The sequence below is a fragment of the Cololabis saira genome, chromosome 8 (genome assembly GCF_033807715.1).
Source record: "Cololabis saira isolate AMF1-May2022 chromosome 8, fColSai1.1, whole genome shotgun sequence".
Taxonomy (NCBI): Eukaryota; Metazoa; Chordata; class Actinopteri; order Beloniformes; family Belonidae; genus Cololabis; species Cololabis saira.
Window position 1 is genome coordinate 20,734,556 of NC_084594.1, and position 24,753 is coordinate 20,759,308.

The 24,753-nt window shown below is 41.8% G+C and overlaps 1 protein-coding gene across 1 annotated transcript in view; it reads right to left on the reverse strand.

Moving 5' to 3' along the window:
* grm2a (glutamate receptor, metabotropic 2a) overlaps positions 1 to 24,753 on the reverse strand; it is a 46,248-nt gene that overhangs the window by 13,536 nt on the left and 7,959 nt on the right. Inside the window, exon 2 of the mRNA XM_061728502.1 lies at positions 12,072 to 12,799. Within this exon, the coding sequence (XP_061584486.1) occupies positions 12,072 to 12,599 (528 nt within the window). The 5' untranslated portion in view covers positions 12,600 to 12,799. The remainder of the gene's footprint in view (positions 1 to 12,071; positions 12,800 to 24,753) is intronic.

Below are 24,753 nucleotides of genomic sequence, written 5' to 3' on the forward strand. Positions count from 1 at the left end.
TCCTAAAAACAAAAAAAAAGATGTCTTTGGTCTGCAAAAACATCTGTGCTGAACCGATCTGCCCCTGGAAAATTGTTGGTTTGCTTTATTGATCACCACCTGGTGGTGAGTTGGATGCGCTGGCGGAGGAGGAGGTTGGACAGACCGGGCAGACCCAAACGGATTGTGAGGGTCTGGCCGAGCCCTCTGTTAGGGACATCTTCAACTCCCACCTCCGGGAGAGCTTCTCTCAGATCCCGGGGGAGGCGGGGGACATTGAGTCCGAGTGGACCATGTTCTCTGCCTCCATTGTCGACGCGGTTGTGGTCGCAAGGTCTCCGGTGCCTGTCGTGGCGGCAATCCTAGAACCCGGTGGTGGACACCGGAAGTACAGGATGCCGTCAGACTGAAAAAGGAGTCCTACCGGGCTATGTTGGCCTGTGGGACTCCTGATGCAGTAGATGGGTACCGGCAGGCCAAGCGAGCCGCGGCTCGGGCGGTCCTGGAGGCAAAAACCCGGGTCTGGGAGGAGTTCGGGGAGGCCATGGAGGAAGACTTTCGGTCGGCCTCGAGGAAATTCTGGAGGACCGTTCGGCACCTCAGAAGGGGGAAGCAGTACTCTGCCGGCACCGTTTACGGTGTGGGTGGGGAGCTGTTGACCTCGACTGGGGACATCGACGGACGGTGGAAGGAATACTTCGAGGATCTCCTCAACCCGACTGACATGCCTTCCACTGTGGAAGCAGAGAGTGAGGACTCTTGGGCGTGCTCATCCATCACCCAAGCCGAGGTCACTGAGGTGGTTCGTAAGCTCCTCAGTGGCAGGGCACCGGGGGTGGATGAGATTCGCCCTGAGTACCTCAAGTCTCTGGATGTCGTAGGGCTGTCTTGGTTGACACGCCTCTGCGACATTGCATGGAGGAAGGGGACAGTACCGCTGGGGTGGCAAACCGGGGTGGTGGTCCCTCTGTTTAAAAAGGGGGACCGGAGAGAGTGTGTTCCAACTACAGGGGGATCACACTTCTCAGCCTCCCCGGGAAAGTCTACGCCAGGGTACTGGAGAGGAGATTACGGCCGATAGTCGAACCTCGGATTCAGGAGGAACAATGCGGTTTTCGTCCCTGTCGCGGAACACTGGACCAGCTCTATACCCTCCGTAGGGTGATCGAGGGTTCATGGGAATTTGCCCAACCAGTCTACATGTGCTTTGTGGATCTGGAGAAGGCATTTGACCGTGTCCCTCGTGCCATTCTGTGGGGGTTGCTCGGTGAGTATGGAGTCCGGGGCCCTCTATTAAAGGCTGTCTGGTCTCTGTATGATTGGAGCAGGAGTCTGGTTCGCATTGCCGGCAGTAGATCAGACTTGTTCCCGGTGCATGTTGGACTCCGGCAGGGTTGCCCTTTGTCACCGGTCCTGTTCATAATTTTTATGGACAGGATTTCTAGGCGCAGCCAGGGGCCGGAGGGGATCTGGTTTGGGAACCTCAGGATTTCATCTCTGCTTTTTGCAGATGATGTTGTCCTGTTGGCTTCATCGGACCGGGACCTTCAGCATGTGCTGGGGCGGTTTGCGGCCGAGTGCGACGCGGCAGGGATGAGAATCAGCAACTCCAAGACCGAGGCCATGGTTCAAGGGTGGCGTGCCTTCTCCAGGTGGGTGGAGAAGTCCTGCCTCAGGTGGAGGAGTTCAAGTATCTCAGGATCTTGTTCACGAGTGAGGGAACGATGGAGGGGGAGATTGACAGACGGATCGGTGCAGCGTCCGCAGTTATGCGGTCGATGTACCGGACCGTCGTGGTGAAGAGGGAGCTGAGTCGAAAGGCGAAGCTCTCGATTTACCGGTCAATCTATGCACCTACCCTCACCTATGGTCATGAACTTTGGGTAGTGACCGAAAGGACAAGATCGCGGATACAAGTGGCCGAGATGAGTTTCCTCCGCAGGGTGGCTGGACGCTCCCTTAGAGATAGGGTGAGGAGTTCGGTCACCTGGGAGGATGGATGGATGGATGGATGGATGGATGGATGGATGGATGGATGGATGGATGGATGGATGGATGGATGGATGGATGGATGGATGGATGGATGGATGGATGGATGGATGGATGGATGGATGGATGGATGGATGGATGGATGGATGGATGCTTTATTGTTCTCTATTGAGACTAAAGATACTATAGCGCTTGGCCAAACAAAATGTGACAGTACAGAGAAATCGAAAGGTAAAATCAGCCAAAACAGACGGACACCTCTTAGATTAGACTAATAGACCTTAACTTTAAAGAAAAACATTAGTAAATATGTTTGTGATTTTTTTTCTATTTCAATCAGGAGATCTCTGTTATTCATCTGGATCGAAGGGAGAAGAATATCAAATGAGCCACTGGCAATTACTTCCAGACCTCTAGGTTTATTGGGACTGATGAAAGAACATTTCACATTCAAATTAATTACGACGGCTCAGTCAAGAGCGACACGTCTGGATTTGATATGATTTTACCTCAGTCAGCTGAATAATGACACAAAGCTGCGACGCTGGACTATTTTACCAAGTGGAGAGTTTTGACTCTTGTACACTGATGCGAATGAAAAACAAAATGAAAATCCAGATCGATGAAACACATGAATGAGTATTTCAAATGAGTTCAAGAGTTTATTTCTCCTGAGAGTTTCAGGTCAGCTGAGGAAGCCCTGATTATGCAGACAGCTAGTAATCACGTTTCTATGTATAATTGTGTCTTCTTAAACCACCTGACAAGCCTGTCTCAGCATGTGGAGTAACAGCTGGGAGCAGTGTGCTTGCTCTTTTAGAGTGAGATCAGAGCATAATCTAAAGTGGCATGTGATATTAACACTGATTACTCTTTTTCAGATTACTCAGTTCTTTACAAAATCTACTGAACCAGTTCCCATTATTATCATTTTTACTGACAGGCTTCTCCATAATCGCAATTGCAATATGAATACTTATTTTTAACTAGATGTGCTCTTTGTTGAAGGCATGCATCTACCATGGCAATTGTTTGTCAATGAAAGACAATTCAAGTCTGTGTCTTACATTTTTCAAAGATGTATTCCAAAGAAGAAAATCATGTCATCATATCATCATGTAACCTCATTTTAACTTTTTCATTATCTAAAAAGCTATTTCACTGTGTGTTAAGAAGCTAAACATTCTCTTTTTGAGGAGTGCTGTCAACTTTTTCTGGATTAATGATATTCTTAGATCAGGTGTACCACTGATGTAAAGCGAAAATCAGCAGAGAAAACAGGAGGAAGCATAACCTAAGAAGGTAATCTATAGGCAGTTATGAATGCAGTCAGGAAGCCTGAGTCTTGTAGAGATGTACAGTAGTAGGTTCTTGAGGGATTTCAATCCAGATCAGTAAAACTACATGGGGTTCTTAAGATGACCATTGAGCTGTTCTTGAAAAAAGAAAATATATAGGTACAAGTCTGGAGGTAGGGCTTAAATTTACACATTCAAACTACTATGAAACGTATAAATGACACGTATAAGCCAAGATGACATTCAGGACCTCGACATGGGATTGTGGTGATGGTGGCCGCATTAATTAGACATATAGTGATTTATTTGATTATTTAATTTTGAGTTGTAACACTTGGTTTAGAAAGATCTTAGTGGTTAGACAATGTAAATGGGAATCAGCTACATGAAACTCTTATTCAGGCTTTAGGAAGTCATCATTTTCCAAGTATTGGTATAATTTGTTAACGGATCGGACTAGTCCTTATTGATGTGTTTTTTTTGTCCATCATTAATATTTCCATTACCACTGTTAATTCAGCATTGTAAAAAGAAGTGTTGGACGTGATGTTTGTGTTGTTAGTGAGGAGAGATGGTGAAGCTGAGAGAAGTACTCGTTCCCTGAACTTCCAACTAAAACTCAACTGGTGTGCAAAGTCAGAGTGCATGGAAATGATTGTTGATTTACTACTACTGTAATTTAGCAGACGCTTTTATCCAAAGTGACTTACATCGGAGTGTTTTACGGCGAGCCGTTCCAAACACGTCACTGCCTCTACAGACCATCTAGTTTGTCAGTGTTGATGATGAGAGCTCTTTTACTGAACTAGTTGAATTTTTGAGTAGTGTGACATGGAGTCATGGAGACGGTGTTAATGCACACACTTGGTCAGTTAATGGCAGATAAAGAGTCTGTGGTAACCCTGACGGTTACCAGCAGTTTAACCGGCAGCTTGGAGGATTAGCTACCCATGTGTTAATGGGATCAAATTGAGTTAAGATTACATTTAGTTATTAGGTTTGTTGAAACATGGATTCAGAAGTATTTAATGGCTGTGTGATTGTAGGGTATTTCTATAACCTCTCTTTCCAAGTTGAAATAACTATAAAGCAACAGCCTAAACTTAAACTGCTCAATTAGGTATCCGATCATTTTTTGGGCTGACTGTTTTCGTTTAATTTTTATTTTGAACATTACATCATGCTCTTGATATATGTAGATTAATTTCATTAAAATGTGGCTTTTATTAAGTGTATGCAATGCTTTTACTCATCAAAGGTCTGATACGCAGTTCTTTGGAAAGGGCAAAGAAATTCAGTATCTGAAAAGTGCAGCTAAAACCAACACAAACTTGATATCTTCTCGAAATATATTCTCATACTCACTTGTTTTAGGAATGTAATGTGTAATGAGTCATAAGAAACTTGCTGCAATGTAGAGCAATCATAAAAACTTAGAACTGACTAAAGATTATTAAGTATGGGATAATTTTTTACTAAAAAGAGCCAAACTAGTCTCGTCTCACTCGTACAAATTGACAGAGAACTATTCAAAGTACTGCAAACATGTCAGGAAATTCCATTTTGTGCGCACACAGGATATTTAATCTCAGTACTATTACACTCATTCATTCAGCTCAAATTCACAGTAGTGAAATGATCATTTCTCTGCAGAGTATTAAACACGGCTGTAATCCACTTACAGCGGATGAGATTTGTGAAAGGTTGCAAAGCACAGTCACAGACGTGACACTGATGCGAGCGGCTTATTTGAAATCTTCACATACTGTAGATGTTTACATGGCTTAAATGAAAAGCCAAGGCTGTCCGACCTGTCACAGCCTGTCGCTGTTATATGCAATACTGAGACCACTGGTCAATAAAACACTCAGAACTGGAGTATAAAATATGGAATTCACTTTGATCTTTACCACCATTGTCATTTTGAATCATTTTGCTAAATACTGTAGCATGATTAAACGTATGTGGGCATGAAAGCACAGTACGTTTTTTATGTGTTGTTTTGTTGTTTTTTTTCCACTAAATCTCAGCTTTGACGAGTTTAAAGGAGTAAAAGATAAGACTGGACAAGACAGCAAGAGCTTTTTGGAATGAATCATACACATGAGAAAGAGGCAGAGATGTGCCATACAGTCAGTCAGTGTTTGCAGTTAACAGGTCTCTATTTTGCTGTCAATGCTGTTAAGTAATTTGTACTCAGTATTGTGTGCTCCTACCTTGAGCTGCAGGTTTTAAGTAGGTAAGTGTTTTATGAGTGGTAAGTGTTTTATAACTCTCTATTGCAGTATTAGGAATCACTTGAACATGGATGGTGAACATGGACCAAGTTAGAAAATGTAATTGAAACCTGTTAGGTTTAATGTCAGCGTGCAAAGTTGTATTTTATGTCAAATTTCACTATTATCTACTTTTGTTTTACTGCATATATTACAGTCTCACACATTCAGATAGCACCTGATCTTCTTCGAACAAACAAAGTTAAGAGACGGCCTGTATGGCTGTACAATGAATGTGGTTCCTTCCTCAGCAAAGAGAGCCTGGATTATTTACGCTACCTGTTGCACCATTGAGCTTGACAGCAACAGGCTATTTATTGAGAGATGAGTACAGATCCTGAGTTCACTCTTTAGATAACTTCAAAACTTAGGTGAGGTTTAAGCTCTCTCATACGTTATTCAGGGGTTAATGATTGTAATCTGTGTCCTAATGTGTGTTTGCACGATTGTGCAAAGCTGTAAATTGACCTCAAAGAAGCAGACCATGCAGAAAAGAGGTGGCTGGGTTTATTTGGGTTACCATGTATTTCTACTAATAATGCATAACCAGCGGTATCAATTACCTGTGGTATATAATTCCTTTATATTTACTTTGTTTTAATCATCAACCAAAAAAAAGAAGTTATTTGTGACAAGCCTCAATAAAAATCTATTCTTTTTGCTATATTTTAGAAGATGCAACTATGCAATGCATTTATGTCACCATCACGATTATTCTGCTAATCATAGGATGGATAGAGGTAAAAGAGGTAAAAGAGAGAGGTTTGAACAGAGCGTGATATATTCAGGAACATAGAAACAAGAGAGTGAGGGAATGCCCTTATCCAGGAATTCTCAGACCTACTTTGTAGAAATGTCCTGATTTTTTTTTTCTTCTTTATGACATGAAAAGTCCATCTGCTCCTCCCAGAAGACTGTTCCACCGTGCTTCTACAGCAATAACACTGTTTTCCCAGAGCAGCATCCCTTAGCTCAACTCAACAATACACGTATACGGCCCGGTGCAGCACTGTGGAGCAAAAGCGTGGACGTGCATGCCGATCCAGCGCAAGAATAATGTCATTTTGAGAAATACTGCATTGTTCTTGTGCTGCATGTGCACAATAATGTTCTTATTTTCTCATGATTTCATTGAATAACAGCAGTTTCAACAGGGTTATGTTAACTCTACCAGAAATTATGACTGGTTCTCCCTGTAAACCTTCTGCGTAGCAGGAATCTCCTTTATGCTGTTGTGGTATTGTAAAGCCCCCTGAGTCATACACCACTCAGATTATGTTATGCTGTAGTTGTTCTTCATTCTTTAACTACGTCAGCAGCTCGGTTATGAAGGATTTACTACATTTAATTTATCTCCTGTTTTCTGTAATGTTTACTGTCATATCAACATCATAAGCAGAATCAGTAAATGAAATAAATAAATAAATTAAACATTTTGAGGAGCAGCTGACTTCATGCAAACCTGTCATTCACATCTGCCAGCAGGAAACTGCATTTTGCAGTGTATTATATGTATGTCAACTGCGAATGCAGTGAATTCTTCCAAGCCACTGAATAATCCAATCACCGTTAATTATTTACCATTTTAGACCATGTTATTCACTTTTATTCATCAATAATGCATTTCACTACATGGGTTTAGTGATACCATTCATCAGTATTGTTCTCCCTGGCATGTGTTCTGTCGCGAGTGTTTCCTTGTTTAAATTCTCTGTGTGACTCATGTATTCTTCAGAGATCGGTGGTGTCTACCCGCAGATGAAGACTAGTCTATAAATAGGTGGGATTTCCAAACTCACAGAAAGCTCATTAATGTACCTTATTATTCTATTTCGGTTTTTAGACGTCAAGCAGATTGTTCATATGAGGATGTATTTCTTTAAATCCCAGCATGCATCCTTGCGATCATGTGTCTTCTTGACTTGTTAATTGGTTAAAATGGCCACATCATAGGCCGTGTGCTCAAATATTCCAATTAATGACACGCACAGAGATGCACAAAAAAGGCTTTCCTCCGAATACTCGCCAGCAAACCAGCGGTGTGTGTGTGTGTGTGTGTGTGTGTGTGTGTGTGTGTGTGTGTGTGTGTGTGTGTGTGTGTGTGTGTGTGTGTGTGTGTGTGTGTGTGTGTGTGTGTGTGTGTGTGTGTGTGTGTGTGTGTGTGTGTGTGTGTGTGTATATTAGTGTGAGTGGTCCTCCGAAAGATCTCAGTAGTTTTTTTTCTTCTTCTTGTTTCATTGTTTGCAGATTGGCTCCAGTTATTTCCTCTGCATGTTTTATTTCTGAGAATAGTTCTTTTATGAGTATTTGAGTGTTTGAGATTCCAGAGGCGTTGTTCTTCTTACGCACCCTGGTGATTATGATGTTTTGCCTGAGGACGCTCTCTTCCCACTGAGTCATACTTAGCAGCACTGTTTGCTGTTGGGGTAACAAAAATGGAGTCGTGTCCATGTATTAATCAAAAGCCGGCCCTGAGGCTAGCTGTTCCTGGACTGTAATTGGAGGTTATGATACAGCTCTGATTAAACCAAACATTTAGGACACTGCAAAGTTGTACAGATAATACTCTATAGTTTGGTTTGTATACTTTAAGAATATTTTTCTCAAACTTCAATATCTAGATGGATTCATTTTAGTCTGTTTTGGTATGTAGCCAACTCCAGATCATCCCACATGACCCACTGTTTGCATGAACCATGGAGAAAGGCTACACATTTGGGTCACATATTTCTCTAAAAGTACATTCATACTATCCAGATGGCATCACAGACTTCCCTCTAACTGTTTAAGATCAAGACATTGGTTGTCAAATACTTTCACACCATATGATGCCATTTGACTCAGTGTCTTTCCTTCCATAATCATGTGTCTCCATCACCGTCTCAGTGTTTCTGAAACCAAAGCCTCCATGTGATTGGCCCAACATCCTCTGTGTGCAGGCTCTCCTCAGCCAACCCACCAGACAGCCTGGCTGCAACCACAGATGGGGAAGACGGGACGCAGCCTGCCACAGATCGTCACAGAACTTCGCCTCCGCATTTAACTCAATCTGTGCCTATGTAATGCCAGCATGGCCAGGCCTGGAGCCAGACCCTCCCTCATATCTGTGATTGTCACACCACACTGCCAGCAGCACAGCAACATGCTATTTCTTTGTGACAAATTTAGACAGCACTCAGCGTTCTCACCACCTGTCATTTCGCCATGTCCCACCATGTCGCCTAGGCGATAAGTGGCCTTTAAACTAATATTGTTACGTGTCCTGTACTTGCCTTGCCTTTGGGGTGAAATACACAGATCTGTATTAACCACCTGTCGTTTGTCACACAGAGGCCGGCTTTGTAACCTTTCACACAGCCAGGGTGGTTCAAATAAAGGTCTGACGTGCTATAGATTATTCTCAGATCGCATGGTTACAGAGAACAGAGAACGCTGTCTGGAGATGGTATCCAGCGCTAGCACAGAAATGCCACACTTTCCCATGCCCCAAATGCATATCTTTGTGTAATAATAATGTCAACAAGGAAAAAGCATGTCTGAACAGATAAACCTTGTCTTATTTCCAAAGGGCACATCTTGGCGCAGCAAATCTTTAAAACATAAGGAAGATGGAAAATTACTATTTGGTCACAGTTCATTTAAGTTTTTTTTTTTTTTTTTAAAGCCAGCAAAAAGGAAAGAAATGATGGTATAACTAAATTTACTGCCATGATTAAATACTCAGCAACAAAGCAAGAGTAAAAGTGAACTTTTTGCAAAACAGTTATTCATTGTGAGACGGGGAACTGTGTCCTGTGGCGTGCTACTAGTGAGAAAGACTCACTGAGAAGCTAGGGCGCACCTAAAACCTCAAGCTTGCAAAAGTACATCCATAAATTACAACAAGACAAGGGCACTCTCTCAGGGGCTTTAAATGCAGGGGTTTTCTAAAATTACAGCACATTTATCAAATCCTTTATTTCCGAACGGTCCTTTTCACCAGGAATCCTTTTGTAGCTGCTCTGAATCCCACTCTTACTGTACGTCATTTCCCTGCGAGCTCTCCACATGTACAGTGTACTGTACTGCACATTTGGCATTTAGTTTTGTCAGGATTTTATCAGGATTATCTAAACAGAGGTTTTTGTGCAGCTCTGGCACAGCTAGGTAATATTTAAAAATAGTTGAATAGTTTTACTGTCATTCATTTCAATGAGAGGAGACAATATTTTCTTTTTAATGCACTTTTGAATTTTTCAGTTTATTGTTGGCTTCTTAGTGGTGAGGCTCATGGCATGTTGAAATAAAAGTTTCTGATTAAGACAGTTAAAAAAATAAAGAAAAAATCATACAGCTGTCATGATGTTGTAGTACTATTTTATGAGAAAGAACCGAAAAGTGTCCGATTAATTAGCAGTTATGCATCTGTGTGATATACTGTAGAAGTTGTCTGCTCACTACAACATAATAAACTGACAAAACACCATATCTGTTCAATATCTATCCTTAATTTAACCTGTTCTGCAAATACTACAAATAAGCACTGCAGATAACAAACAACATATGCAAATACAAGAACAATACAGGAGCAAAGAGCGCAGGCAACTTAAGAGTTTCTAGACAAAAAGTGAAGAATGTTTCAAATCAGAAAAGTGAGGTTTTAGCTCAGTTTCCTTCATAACTAAATAGATATTCACAATACAATTCACAAAGTTCTGCAGAACAAGTATGTCAGTTTGATACAATACTTTAAATTTGACTTTAAGCTCTATTTTGCGACCCTGCAGACACTGCCATTGCCCTAAAAGCTCTATGCAATGTGTTTTGCAGCACTGACATTTTTTTGCATGTGCCGCTTGTATTTGCAGCTCATGCATTTTCAGGCTGATGTAGATGTTTGCTTAATTAACTTGAATTTCGTGCAACTGCACATGTTTTCTTAAAATGCAGCGCTTGAGCTCTCTTACTCACTGCAATCTGTAAATGCCAATCCAAGCATGGCCAGGTTTGCGAAAAATAAAATAAAATCAAAGTGTCATAGCAAGTCACTTTTTTTCCATATTCGTTTTGTTGAAATATTACAAACAATCTAAATCGAATAACACGTATAAACACAACCGTGCAGTGAGGTGAACCATATGAAAAGCCCATATATGGTTTTGTTAGTCACCGTAATTACACAATCGTACACAAAGTAAATTATATAATTACCATGACAGGCTTCATGTTTACAGCTAACCACTGCCTGTTTATCATCACTAAAATGCTACGGCCAGTCTGTTGCCCTAATACTCACCGGGGAAAGCTGCTAACAGCAGACTGCCACTGGCAGTGTTTCTGCAGAATCTATGGTTCGTCAATGATCTGAATAAAATTATATTTCTTGAACAGCAGAAGCGTGTTCCTTTCTTTAAACAAGCGTATATCTAAAACACGAGCCGGTGTGTCTCAAGTGAGGTGAACCGTACTCTTCAGCTCAAAGAGGAAGACTCTGGCTGGCTGAGCCAGGATGATTAGTTTGAGCTAATGCTTTAGGGCACGTATATTTGTGGATATTTACAAATCTCGGTTCCACGGGACACAGAGCCTCTTCTTCACAAAGACTTGTAATTACATTGATGTGGCAGCTACATAACAGCTGAAGATTCAGAGACCCAATTAGCAGAGCTTTCATCATATCAGCTTGAGTGAGCCGAATGGAGCACTGCTGCTGAGAGTAATCACGCCGTCGCTAGTTATCCTGTCAGCCCATCCTGAACGCAACATCTGTAGCCTGTCTGGGTCTGACAGGACCGTTGCTAAAGTGTGAATTACAGTGAAAGAGAGAGAGAGCCTCTAAATTAGATCACGAAGCATAGTGGCATTCAGGTAAACAGATCCCCCCGTGGAAACGATACTCATTAGGTCCCTGTGTTAACATCTCACAAGAGGTAATTGCACATTGTATTTAAGTCTAAGTGGACAGTTATATGACTATCCATCATTCTCATTCTTTGGTCTGTATTCCCATTGCTATCTGAAGCTCACAGTAGCTGCGGTCAGTGAAACATACTGTGACCTTGCTGCATGACAAAATTCAACTAATTTCATTGCACACAGAAACGTGGTTTTGTTGTGTAGAGCTTAGGGCTGGGCGATTTTGGACAAAAATAAAATGCCGATTTTTTTTCTCTGAAAACGCGATTTTCGATTTTGATTTTTTTGGTAAAACTACAAAAGACAATGGAATAAATTGTTTCAAATATTTTATCTTTATTTTTAAAGAAAAATAGCAAACAAATTTCCCTATTGGGAATGAAGTGCAATTGAAAGATACTGTAAATCCTCCTTGAGTTTAGTAAAGTGACAACATTTACAATTTTCTTGACCAAACAAAGATGACTAGACGAGCTCTGTCTGTAATGCAGCCAGCTGCAAAAAAGGAAAACCGATTTTCCGATTTTCCTTTTTTAACATAGATTGTGATTAATAAATCCGATTTAGATTTAAAATCGATTAATCGCACAGCCCTAGTAGAGCTCATACTTCGGGTGCTTTCATCATTTCCTACCTGGATGGAGACATCACTGTAGGAGCCTCCTATGACTCCTGAAATAGCAAGAGGGACATCATCATGGATGGCATAGGAACCATCAGGGCACGTGTACTCGCTGTCATCTACTTTGGTGAGGGAGGCCCTGACAAACTCCAGTGACTGCTCCAGAGCGTAGGTGTCCTTTGAGCACGTGTCCAGTATATGGGCTCCCAGTCTGATCCCAGGAAGGATGCGCTCATCCCTGTTGATTTCATCTAATGCCAGCAGCATGGCCTCCAGTCTCTGGATCCCCCTCTGTGCATTGATCTTCCCACAGTCCTCTGCCCCCTCACCCTTCTGGTGCACGGGGAACAGGCCGCCGATCATCAAGTCTCCTTCCAGTGTGATCTCCTTCTTGGAGTCAGTGTTATAGCCCACCACGGGCAAAGCTCGTGGCGCCTGGACAAAGAGAGACACAAACAAGCACAGCAGGCTGAGGTGGACCAGCCAGAGGGGTCGGGGCACAGGGTGCACCCCCAACACAGGGGATTTCCCCAATGACATATCCTTGGGAAAAACAAATACACCGCCCTGCTGTGGATTCTGGTCAGCGTATGTTCAGCTCTCACTGCAGAAAAAAACACCAGGGCGCAGGAGCACCAGCAGACCTCAAAGCACCGGTGTTTTTATTCTGACAGAAGCCATTTACAGCATCATTTCCATCCTCTTCGTCCTTCTCTTCTTCAGTGTTTGTAGATTACAGCCTGCAGATCAAACAGAGAGGAATTCAGTCAGAGCTTTTGATTCTAAGAACAATGATCCCTTTGTCTGACAGACATTGCGTCTGCCAGGGACAGACTGGCTCAGTGGAAACATTTGACATCATCCACACAAGTAAATAAATATTTCAATATTCATGTGCCTTTTGATGCCAGCAGTTCAAGAAAAACAAAAACAATAATTGGTCCTTTATGTGTGATATATATGGTCATATAAGCCAAATGAGTCTGCTATGATACGACGTGTCTTCTGAGATCACGATGTGTCCTATCACTGAAGATGTGTCCGTCATGCAGATGGATTATTCATTACTTATGTCAGGTTTGTCCACCACTGTATGTAGGGAACAATTTTGACATGTTCAGCTAATAAGAGTTGGCAGAAGCTTGAGGACAGAGTTCAAAGTTGGTGGAGAGTTCACTGAAGACAACACAAACATCCTCAAAATGTTTTTTCTGCTGTCTTCGAGCAGAGCTCATCGGCCCCTCCTTCTCAGAGGCCTCATTTAGCGTGTGCATTATATTTTGAGGCTCCCTTTCTCCTATCCTTGTTTCATTGTCTGTGTGACCTCATTTTATTTTTCTTCTAAGGCTGATGATTGCACATCTCTTTCATAATCACATGTGCACATGCTCCTGTACACTCAAATTCTGCTGGGTAACAAATAGAGTCCCTGAGGAACCTTTTGTCAAATCACATTAGCCGCTCACTGTCTTACGAAAACACACTTTTGTGAAAAACGAAAAGAAAAATCCACATAAGATAAAACAGAATATTAAAAAGTGCTGAAATCTATTCCAAGACTACAAATTAATTTTGTTGCCAGTTGAGTGAACTGGTGTGATTTCATCTGAAGCTACATGAATATATTTGTTTGTTCAGCAGAGCATAATGCAGAATATATTCTTATTTTTAGTGGAATGCTAGGTGAAACAGAGTATTTGGTTTGGTTTGAGTGTTGCATGAAAATGCAGCTATGATTTACGTGTTGCAATCTCTCCTTCAATCATAAAGCCACTTTGCTCTCATTTAAAGGAGCAATAATACACAATAGTTCTGCAGGGTCTCCTCACAGAAGAAAAAGTAGAAATAGAATGAATAAGTGTGTTGTCTGTGCAGCCAAGTAATTGCAAAATATCAGAGAAAATTTGTTTTACCTTAAGAAACAATAAATCTCTACAGCAGTAGCAGGAATCTTTCCCACCAACGCAGTTACTCTTTGGCATAATTTCCAGACATTTTCCGTATAATGTTCTACTGCTCTGAATGTTCTTAGCTTTGAAAGTGAGTTTGTCATATCCGTCAGTACGTATAAAGTTCCTCGCAGGGTTTTTATTGCGGCATTAAGGGAACAACAATTGGGAATTTTGCCAACAGGGAAAAGTCAAAAAATGGATAAGAAGGTTGACAATGAAAATGAAATAATGATGCAAATGTTTTTTGTAAACTTCCGCTATATATTTTACATTATATTTTTCAAGAATAAAGAAACACATTTTACAAACACTCGCAGCAGATTCACTGTTAACACAACACATTTTAAGAAATTACTTTCTTTATTGCTGTTTGTATCATATAGTGTCACATAGTTTTTAATATCTCAATCATTCAACTCAGTGATGAATAAATATACTTCAATATCTTATGAAAAACACTAATAGTCTGGCAACTAGGCTCCAACATACCTACAGTAAAATATACTCTGCAGGACGATGGTCGGTAGTGGTGAGATCTTTGAGCTGCAGCAAGATTGGCAGTTAAGCATCAGTTGACAAGGCAGAGACAGTCATGGTTAGGCTCCTTAAAATAGGCCGGTGCAGTTAGAATAAAGTATGTATAGAGTTGTATGTAAACGCTAACCAGCTGGCTGAGTGGCCTGCCTGAACTTGCTTGCAGGCATCTTCACATTTCAGTCAGTTAACTCACTCTACGATGAATGCATACACCGATCAGCCAGAGCGTTATGACCGCCACTCTGCTGTTGCAATATCTCTCACCATCTCTGAACCAGAGATGCTGAGAGACATGTTTTTTTTTCGTTAGGAAGAGAATGAGTAATAAATACCGACTCAGTAAACTTACTTGACATCTAATAACTACGTTTATTTGAGGATGGGGGATACGTTCATTTAGCATTTCACTGGTAATAAACTTTATGTTTTATGTTTTCATTTTATGTTTTAATGCATCTCTTAAAGCAGATGGAAATAACTAAAAGCAGGAAACAGTGCATGCAACTAACAGTCAAAAGAGGCAGGGACACAGAGTAGGGGGCCTGCCCCCTCCTGAACATAAACATCAGCTCATATAAAATACTGTAGGTCTTTAATTGCTGAGACATTGTCCTTGGTCCGTTCACGGCCTCTAAGATGAATCGCCTTTCTCAGTGTGAGCTCTTTGTCCGTCAACCACTCCTTTGCACAACCTGTACACCGTCTGTCTGGCTGTGGATTGGTTGATTCCAGTCTTTCAAGGTGGTTTTTGTGAGCTTAAGCAACCAGCACAAAATTGACGACTTCTCACACAAGACTTTCTTGAATACGCTTGATTTGTAATTTTACTTTAAGATTAACTGCAATTCCTCATTTTTCTTTTCATCTCACTTAGCGATAAACTCAACTTTATTTGCTATACCAGGTGTACCTGATAAAACGGCCGGTGAGTGTATTTAAAATCCACTCGTGCTTAGGCATGGAATTTACATGGAAATAAAAACATTTCTTTAAATGGAGAGATGTTTTTTTCTACCACCCTTTAGCCTTTCTGTGGAGTTGGACGAGAAAAAAAAATCAATCTCAATCTAATGTCTGTCAGCTAAATATGAGAATAAATGATTTGGCTCAAAGACTGACAAAGAGAAAAGAGTTAAACTGGCTATTACTTAAAATCAACTTCCAAATATCTAATGTTGCATTGGATTTAATATGTAAAATAACCCGTTCCTCTGTTTCAGTCTCTGGACTGAGCTGCTTATATAGCTTCATATGTAATTTAACTGAGAGCTGTAAGATTGGCATTGATCTTGTCATCTCACAGTCAATAAAAGTTCGATTATCCCACGGTAAACCACCCTAAATCCAAAGTAGATGATTTACAGACAAAACCGTTCAGTTTATTCAAATTTGCTAGTTGTTAATCTGCACAGACTTTTGTGCTTGCAGTGCCTGGAGTCAGTCCCTACAAATCCCAAAGGCTTAATTAATTAGGAGTCTTGACTGATCTGCCTCATATCCATTGTCTCCACAAGTAATGTAGGCTGATAAGCAGTAATTAACTGTATTTGGGAGAGATTATGAAAACAGAGCAGGGAGATATTAAAACCCATATTTCATTCTCTCTGTTTCCAAATGCCAGCACACCTATTAAAACAACATGAAGCGCTCAGCAGACTGCTGAACACATTCTTTGGGATTTCTGTCTGTTTTTTTTCTTTGCTCTCTATCCGATCTCGTTCTTCAGTGGTTGTTTCCATGGAAACTTGCCAGGAGATGGAGAGGATGAAGAGAAATGGGAAGACAGAGCAGGACAAGTGGGCCAGTCTGCTCATGCATGGTGCTTGGTCTTGTGGGAGAACCAAGAAAGCTGCTCTGCTCTGTGATCAAACCCATCACACCCCAGCCCAAACACTTGCCTTTTAAACAGAAACACATCCCAAATGAAGAAATACTTAATGAATAAAAATATGTATTTATTTTGCAAGAAGAATAAGATGTGACATGTAGCATTTTTGTCCAGGAAACTACCAGTTAAACTTGAATGTAAAATAAATGTTTCGATTTCAAATCTTCCTTTTTCCCTCTAAGCAGACTTGCAACAAGTAAAAGTTACTGACACAGTCAGCACATGTGGGCAAATTTCCAGTGCACGGAATATCTGCCACAACAACAAACAAATATGACAACAGGAAACTGTACAACCGGAAAGTTTTAAAGTTGGGTGGGGAGAGGGGTATTCTGGTGTTAGAGTTGCTCTGCAAAACATGAAACATTGTCAGACGATAGCCTTAAAGGTAAGTTCACTCCGAAGTATTTACTCTGAATAGATTTTCGCTGTGAGAACAAAACATGCACACATTTGCAATATTTCAGGTAAAGCACTTAAGCTAATGGTCCCCACAGAGAACGGTGACAAAAGGATGTCTGGCTCACACATTGTCAGTCTCGTCTCCAGTTCTGCATTCCCACGGGAGGACGCAGTCTCACCAGTGGACGCCATTCCTTAGTCTTTGTTCCTCTGAACTATGATAGAAGATGGATAACACACCGTAACTTATCTGTGAATATCTAACTCTGTAATGGACAACAGTGGGTATTATGTCCATCCTTTTTTATATTTCCCTGCAAATCATAATCAGAGAAAAGGTTTAACATCTGAGGGATTACACTTATTCTTCCTTTTGCCATGATTTACAGTAGATAAAAAGATTTTCTCTCGTGTTTGAATAATGTTTTTGGTTTCTGGTTGGCTTCATAGCTTCTTGCTTTGATTATTATTATTTGTGATATCTAATATACAAATAGTATATGTATGAATAATTGACAGTTGCTTTGAGCAATATTTACACTTTGGGTGCAATATCCCACCCAGGATTCCTCCTACAATTTTGAATAAAAACTATGCCGCTCAGTTTTTCGCTCTCCTATCCAACCATCTCCGTTTCCCTCTTCACCAGATGGCCTTTTTAATTCAAGAGAGTAAACCTTGCCAGCCTCTTACACACTTCAGACCAGACTGTGTGAGGGAATAGGGGGAGTGGGAGGGGGGGGGGGGGGGGGGGGGGGGCTGAAGAATTAAAAGAAAAGATAGCAGATGTGAAAAGGCAGGAAAAAAGGGAGGGGGTGGATGGAAGTGTGAAAAAGGAATAAGGGTAAGGTTTGAGAAGGATGCTGACTTTTTTTCTTTTTTTTATGACACTCATTTTCCCCAGGAGTGGAGTGCTACATTAATATGGTAATATCCCCCCAGGTGACAGAAAATGTTGAAGAGTAGAGGTCATCTAGCGTGTATGCAGGGAGTCTGGATGAGCAGGTTGAAGATCCCCAGTGGAATGAGGTGGAGTCTTGCTGCGAGGAAGCAAAGGTAATGGAAGTCAGGCTCCCCTAAGTCACATTTCCAGCTTACAGAGAGAATGGTCTTCAGTGGGAAAAGACTGAAGATCCTCTTTTAATGGGAAGGAAGGCTCAACAGTGCAAGCTCACGCAAGTGTTCATAATATGAGAAAGTGATTAATAGCCTTCAAGCTGGACACAACTTCGACAAATTACGCTTTGTAATAATCAGCCATTTAATATGTTAATTAATCGTATAACTATGCAGTTTTTCAATCATCTCTCTCCAATCTCAATTACTGACATAGCTTATATCTCTGTGCCCAGAATTCCAATGTTCAGCCTATATAGCCTATATAATAAACATAGAAATTACACATAGATTTAATTGCACAAACACACAGATCTCTGTTGCAACAAATACCAACATCGTCAACTACAATATCGAAAGCACGAGTTCAATATTGTGTAGTTCCTCCCCCAAAACACCTCAGACCCATCCAGAGACCTCAGAGTGTGTTTTGTAGTGTCCAGGACCAGGACTATGTTAGTGGATATTTTATACGTCCTGCACATATGATGACTAGATGCAGCACCAAGGTCTTTTTTTTTCCCTCAGCGGCCTAATGATCAAGTGAAAACTGTGAAAAGTGGAAAGTGTCATGCATTAAATATAAATTTTGAGCAAAGAAATGTGCAGAAATACAATAATATCTAGCAGATGATTATCTCTTTACAATGCAACATTCTGCTGGAAAGCCTTGACTGTCCTTCCAATCTTTTATCCATGAAAACGTGTGATCTACGGAGACCATAGCCTTCAACAGACAAGCATTGCACGTGAATGGTGAAGTTAATTAAGTATTAAAATGTCAGTTTAAATTTCATTAGAAGGAATATTTGATTGTTTTTTTATCAAGTGTCATCAAGCTTTTTCAGTCTCCTGTCCATTTTACCAGCAAAAATCCCTTTTCCAGTTCCAGTCGTGTCCTCTGTGACAAATATGGATTGCTAAAGGGCATTGTGTTACACTTCAACAATAATGAACCACCTCACAGAGCTACAGCAGACATCTTGGAAAAGGTGAATAAGTGACTCAAGAAAGTAATGATGGAAGAAAAAACAAGAGCATGACCGAACAAGAGTGTCAGCTTAACCTGGGGGAAGGTCAAAGTGAAAAATCTTCCAGTTTAATGATCCAATGCAGGAATGAAAGTTGGATTCCTGTGATTGCAGCAGTCCAGACCTTTGCCGCGTTGAACGTGAAACCAACATTTTACTAGGTTCAGCGAGGGTCATTCAGAAATCAGACTGATACCTTCAGGCACCAACAGATTAATGAATATCAGTGCAGGTCTGAAAGATACATTCATACAGGCCTTTAACCTTGTGTCTCCATTCTCACTTGATATGTTTCACTTTTGTTCTGAAGATGTAAAACCTGACATGGTCTTTAAATGGTTGCTTTTTTGTTTTGGTTCTGTATAAGCCTTCATTTCTTACAGTACCTAAGGATGTCCCATCCAACATACTAAAGAAAGGACAGTTGTTTGCCAAATTCGACCCAAAAGCAGATGGGCTCTGCCACTAAACTTATTATAAATTCTTGTTGTTCCAGCGATTTTTTTATTCATTTGTTTTTTCAGAAGACACCGTGAGTAGGAGCAGGCATGTCAGTCCACTGGTAAGTTTATTTTTTAATGGGTTTTCTCTCTATCCTGTTGTTAAGAATTTATGGACTGGAGCAGTGTCTCACTAGGAGTTACTGCGTAGACTCAGGCAGCGGGAAGAGTCACCGCTGACCTGTGGAAACACAGTTTGCAGAACAAGATGCGAACAGAGACCCAGTTCACTGAATGATGAAAAAGGCATAGAATCAGACCCTACATATTATAAGTCCATGGGTTTCTATTTATTTTTTATTTATTTGACAAAAAAGGAGAGTTCCACAATGTTAATGATCAGAATTAATTAAAAAAGCAGCACAAAATTTGTAACATCAGCTGTGTGGAGTGATGGCTTCAACATCTGTACCGAGTGTGTGTGGATGAGGAATCAGAGCCAGGAGAGGAGGACTGTGATGTGACCAGCTTCACTGAAACAGGTTTTACTCAAAAAAATCCCACCAGTGCAGAATGGTGACATCAATCAAATGAAATCAAACATGGATGACATGCGACACGACTGTTCAGACTTAAAGGAGCATGAGGCTCCTTTAAGAAATTAGACTCATTAGCGCCACGACGACCGTCGGGGGTACTGCAGCCAACAGCGAAGCCGGCACGGGAGAACGCACATGCAGCGTCATTTGACGTCACATCCGCAGGACAGCGCGGGAAATTCCAGCCCGGAATTGCAGCACATTTTGCAGCACACAGCCTGTTCAAGGCAAAGGAGAGATACACTAGAGGGCTCATTCGTTTTGGTTTGGAACGCTTCATCTGACATTGTTACTAGAAAACTTAAAACGTATACAAATTTTTTTCATAAATCCTGCCTCAATCCTGCCTCATGCTCCTTTAAGTCATGTTGGAGAACATCAGATACATAGTGGCTTAAGCACCACAGATTTTTTCACATCATATCTGATGTAAAGAAAAATTAGCTTTTGTGCCTTATGAGTTGTTCAGACAGCAAAAAAACATTAGATATGAGAAAAAAAAAATCTGATTTGGACCTTTTTTTCCTGCAGTTTGAACATAGCTTCAGTTTAGGCACCAAAAGAAAATAGACTTGGCTAGATTTAGGAAAGAAATCCAGCCAACCACAGTATTTGAGAGGGTTTTTTTTTAAATATATAAATGATCTGTGAACACTGCTCACCAGACACCACATATTTAAATACAGTTCAAGTGATGTTGCAGGAACACTGACCGCTGCTGTTGGTTAGTTCAGTGATGGGATCAATAATAACCCCTGTAACTTCATTAAAATGATCAAATGTCTCCAAAAAATACAACGTCTGACCTTCTCTAATAAGGGCATTTCTGCAAATACCAATTAATGAAAGAGGAGGGGGCTGGAGTTTGAATATAAGCAAGGATATGTGTAGGCATTTTTGAGTACCGTATTTTCGCGACCATTCGGCGCACCGTGTGGAAAGGCGCACCCTCATTTTTGTGTGTCATTTTTAGATTTAAAACATACATATGGCGCACCGACCCAAAAGGCGCAGTCTACAGAGCAGAGCTGCACACACGCGTGCCGCAAAACACGCCGGCCGGAAAACACACACACCCGCTGCAGAACGCACACACATGCAGAACGCACGCAGAACGCACACACAAGCACACAAGCGCTTATTTAAAAAATAGAGCAGGAGCAAAACCTCTGTTTCTGCATTAAAGAGTTCCGCTAATTCAGCTGCGCCAGTCCGAATTTCCTCGGTGTCAGTCACTTTCTGCACAACAGTAAATAAACTTTTCATACCCCGTTGTGCGGATCCTCCACCGCGCAGAGCCCGTCTCTCCCCAGCGGGGTGGAGCAGCGCGCGTCACAGCGGCTTTAACCGGGAATGTGACCTGTTCGGACCGGCTGGGACCGAAGCCACCGACCTGTATGGGAGCAGGGGCTCCCGGGGAAAGACCAGCGGCATTTCGGCCGGATCTGCCCCGGGGATGGTGCGCCCTGGCCCGGCAAACCCGCGGCGGGAGCCTGGCGGCTCCTGAGCGCATCCTCTGCATCTTGGTTAGGCTGCCAGAGATCAAACCGACAGATTTGCCTGAAAATCTCGCAGGGTGAAGTTGTTCCGACCTGGGACAGACCCCTGAATAAATAAAGGTAAGAAAATAAACGTTTCATACCCCGTTGTGCTTTGTTGTGCTGCGGATCCCGACCGCGGCGGTCCCGGGTCCCGCGTCCCGGGTCCCGCGTCCCGGGTCCCGCGTCCCGCGTCCCGGGTCCCGCGTCCCGGGTCCCGCGTCCCGCGTCCCGCGTCCCGCGTCCCGGGTCCCGCGTCCCGGGTCCCGCGTCGCGCTGGTCCCGGGTCCGCTCCCCGTCTGCTCCCCCGCGCTGGACCCGCTCACACACGCGCTGTCGGGGAGCCGGTACCGGGGTTTGTATCCGACAGGAGCTCCAGTCCGAATTTCCAGACCTGTCTCAGCCACCTGATCATCATCATCCCTTCATCCAGCCCCCCCTTTCCATTCGTCCTTATAATGACTCCGGCTGGAAACGTCTTATGCAAAGTTTTTCTTTTAAAAATCACCATAGGTTTCTGTCCATCAGCTGCGCCAGTCAAGCGCTACATAAATGAGAATCTGTGTGTGTCGCCGCGAATACACACCCGCGCATGTCGGGGTCCGGTACCGGGTTTGTAACCGACAGATTTGGCTGCAAATTTCGGAGGGTGAAGCTGATCAGACCTGAGACAGACCCCAGAAATCTCTGCTCGCAAAGCGGCCGGGAACCAGGTCGATTGGACCGCTTGGGGAACCAGGAAGTCTGGTTGCAGCAGCGCCCATCACCGCGCTGCTCCAGCCGCTGCTTTAACCGGGGAAAGTCACCGGTTCCGACATGCAAAACACACGCGCGCTGCAGAACAAGTGTGCTTATTTAAATAGAGCGGGAGCAAAACTTAGTTTGATTGTATTTTATTTCACTTTACACATCAAGCAAATCCTTAAAAGTTTTCATCTTCTGTTTCGCATTAAACAGCTCAGCGGATGGTCTCATTCAGCTTCACCCGCCCCCTTCTCCCTTTACCGTTCTCATGGCCGGCCTTACATTACCGTAATTCAGTTAATAGACACGGCGCACCGTTTCTTAAGGCGCCCGGCACATTTAAAAAAAAAAAAAAAAAAAAAAAGTTGCGCCTTATGGTCGCGAAAATACGGTAGTACAGCCTCCAATTATGGAGGCATCAGTGCTCAGTTGTGTCGCCACATTCAGTGGTCTACAAATGAGGAGGAAACCTCATTCAGCGCCTTATGATTCACCTATAAAGTTTAGGCTTATTTATGTCTGCTCCATCTCTGACTGTGCCCAGCATCCCTCTCCTCACTACGCTTGTGAAGGGAATCCTTTGCTTGTGTTCAACAGTCCTTTTGCCTCCCAGGAGCCCCATTCTGCCTCACTCAAACATTCATTCACTCTCTTTGTCTCTCCGAGATCATTACTGCCAGCCTCGTGATTGGCCTGAGCACGGTGACGGACGTGACGCGCCATTGTTTCAAAGGGGTTTATTGGGGCTTACATTATTCACCACAGCGCAGACACACTGTTTGAAGAAAATGGCCTGAAACTCCAGGATGTTTTGGGATATCATTAAAAGATCGCCTACTTGACCAGAATATCAATGACTTTAACTTGCATTTGATGACATGTGAAAAAATGAGAGCTCTTATTTTGCTTCTCGGATTTAACATTTTGTCAGTTATATAAGTAAAACTCTGTATGCTGGAAAAATCAAGGCTGTTTGTTTGTTGTGTTTACATTTTCTCTTGATTTAGGGCTTGTTTTGGTAAAATGAGATCTTAATTCTATTCAGACTGCGATATCTCTACTGTGCAAGAATAAGCAGTCATGCAGTATCTTCTCTACATCTATGAGTCATCATATCCCCTTCTGTTGCATTCATTTCAACTTAACTCATCGTTCCAGTAACTAATAAGAGCCTGTACCTAGGCAACTCTCCTAACCCCGATAAGAGACAGTTGTGAACAAAGATTGCACTATTAGAAGCCTTTTGATCTTTTGGTCTTTTGAATTTTTATCTATAATGCATGAAATGCTGTAACATGCCAGCTGTAGGGTACACATCGGACAGGTAGCCAGTCCATCACTGGGGAAACATAAAGAGACAGCTAGCTTCAATACTATCATTCTGCACAAACTATAATCACTTCAAAGATTATATATTTTCTGAAGCATATGGTACTGCTTAAAGCCGCCTATTTTATGATGAAGCAACTGCAATGCAGCAGTATATTTGTCAAACAGTCTGTTGAAAGCTTTAACTGTGTAATTACTGGACAAACCCCACTCAAAAGTGTTCTGACGAGTGGTTCTCAAGTCTCTTTTTGTCGTACTGCCGTTTTGCACGCATGTGACAAAACAAACAGGAAATGGGAAATTGGCTGCAAAAACTACGGATTTTATGCCAGACCATAAGTTTTGTTATAAAATTTGAAAAAATTTGAAAAAAAAAGTTGAAGCTTTGATATTAAGCACTGTAAAATACAACAATATATTCAAACTAAAGAAGAAAGCACACCTATCAATTAGAGTTAGCCATTTTAGTTTGGCTGACATAGCTTATGGTTACCTATAACACTACATAATATTACTTTCAAGTCAGTCTTATCAAATCTGTACAAATATCATCAGTTCAAGAGTTGCTACTGAAATAACACCAAAACTAGCACTCCCAGAGCTGAAATGAGGACTATAACTAGACATTCTCTGTTGTTTTTCTCAACAGTTTTACCTGGCAAGGCAGGTTCTTGCAGAATATGTGAGATCTCAATCATGAGAGAATCGTATTTGCTTAACCATAAAATATGTGAGTTGTGAGTAATTCAGAAAATATGAGCCCATTTTGCAGAATCTTATGATGTAGCGAGGGAGGGCATTTTAGGATTAACAAAGTAAACCTTTAAAGAATATCTGCTACTGTGTTTGTTGAGTCAGTTATATCAGAACAAGAGTGTTTCCTAATTCAAAGAAGAGCAAAGAAATTATATTGAAGATTTTTTTTTCATTGGAAAAACAAAGGTTTTGGGGTCTTCTCCCAACTGACTGTCAAGAGTTGGATTTCACCAACTAGCTTTTTTTTCATTAAGCAGATAAGTCTTAATTCATTACACAGCTCCTTCTTGTAAAACTTATAAGATCGTAGAAAAAAAATCAGCTTGTGAATCTCCAGGCTATTGTTTGTAGCTGAAACACAG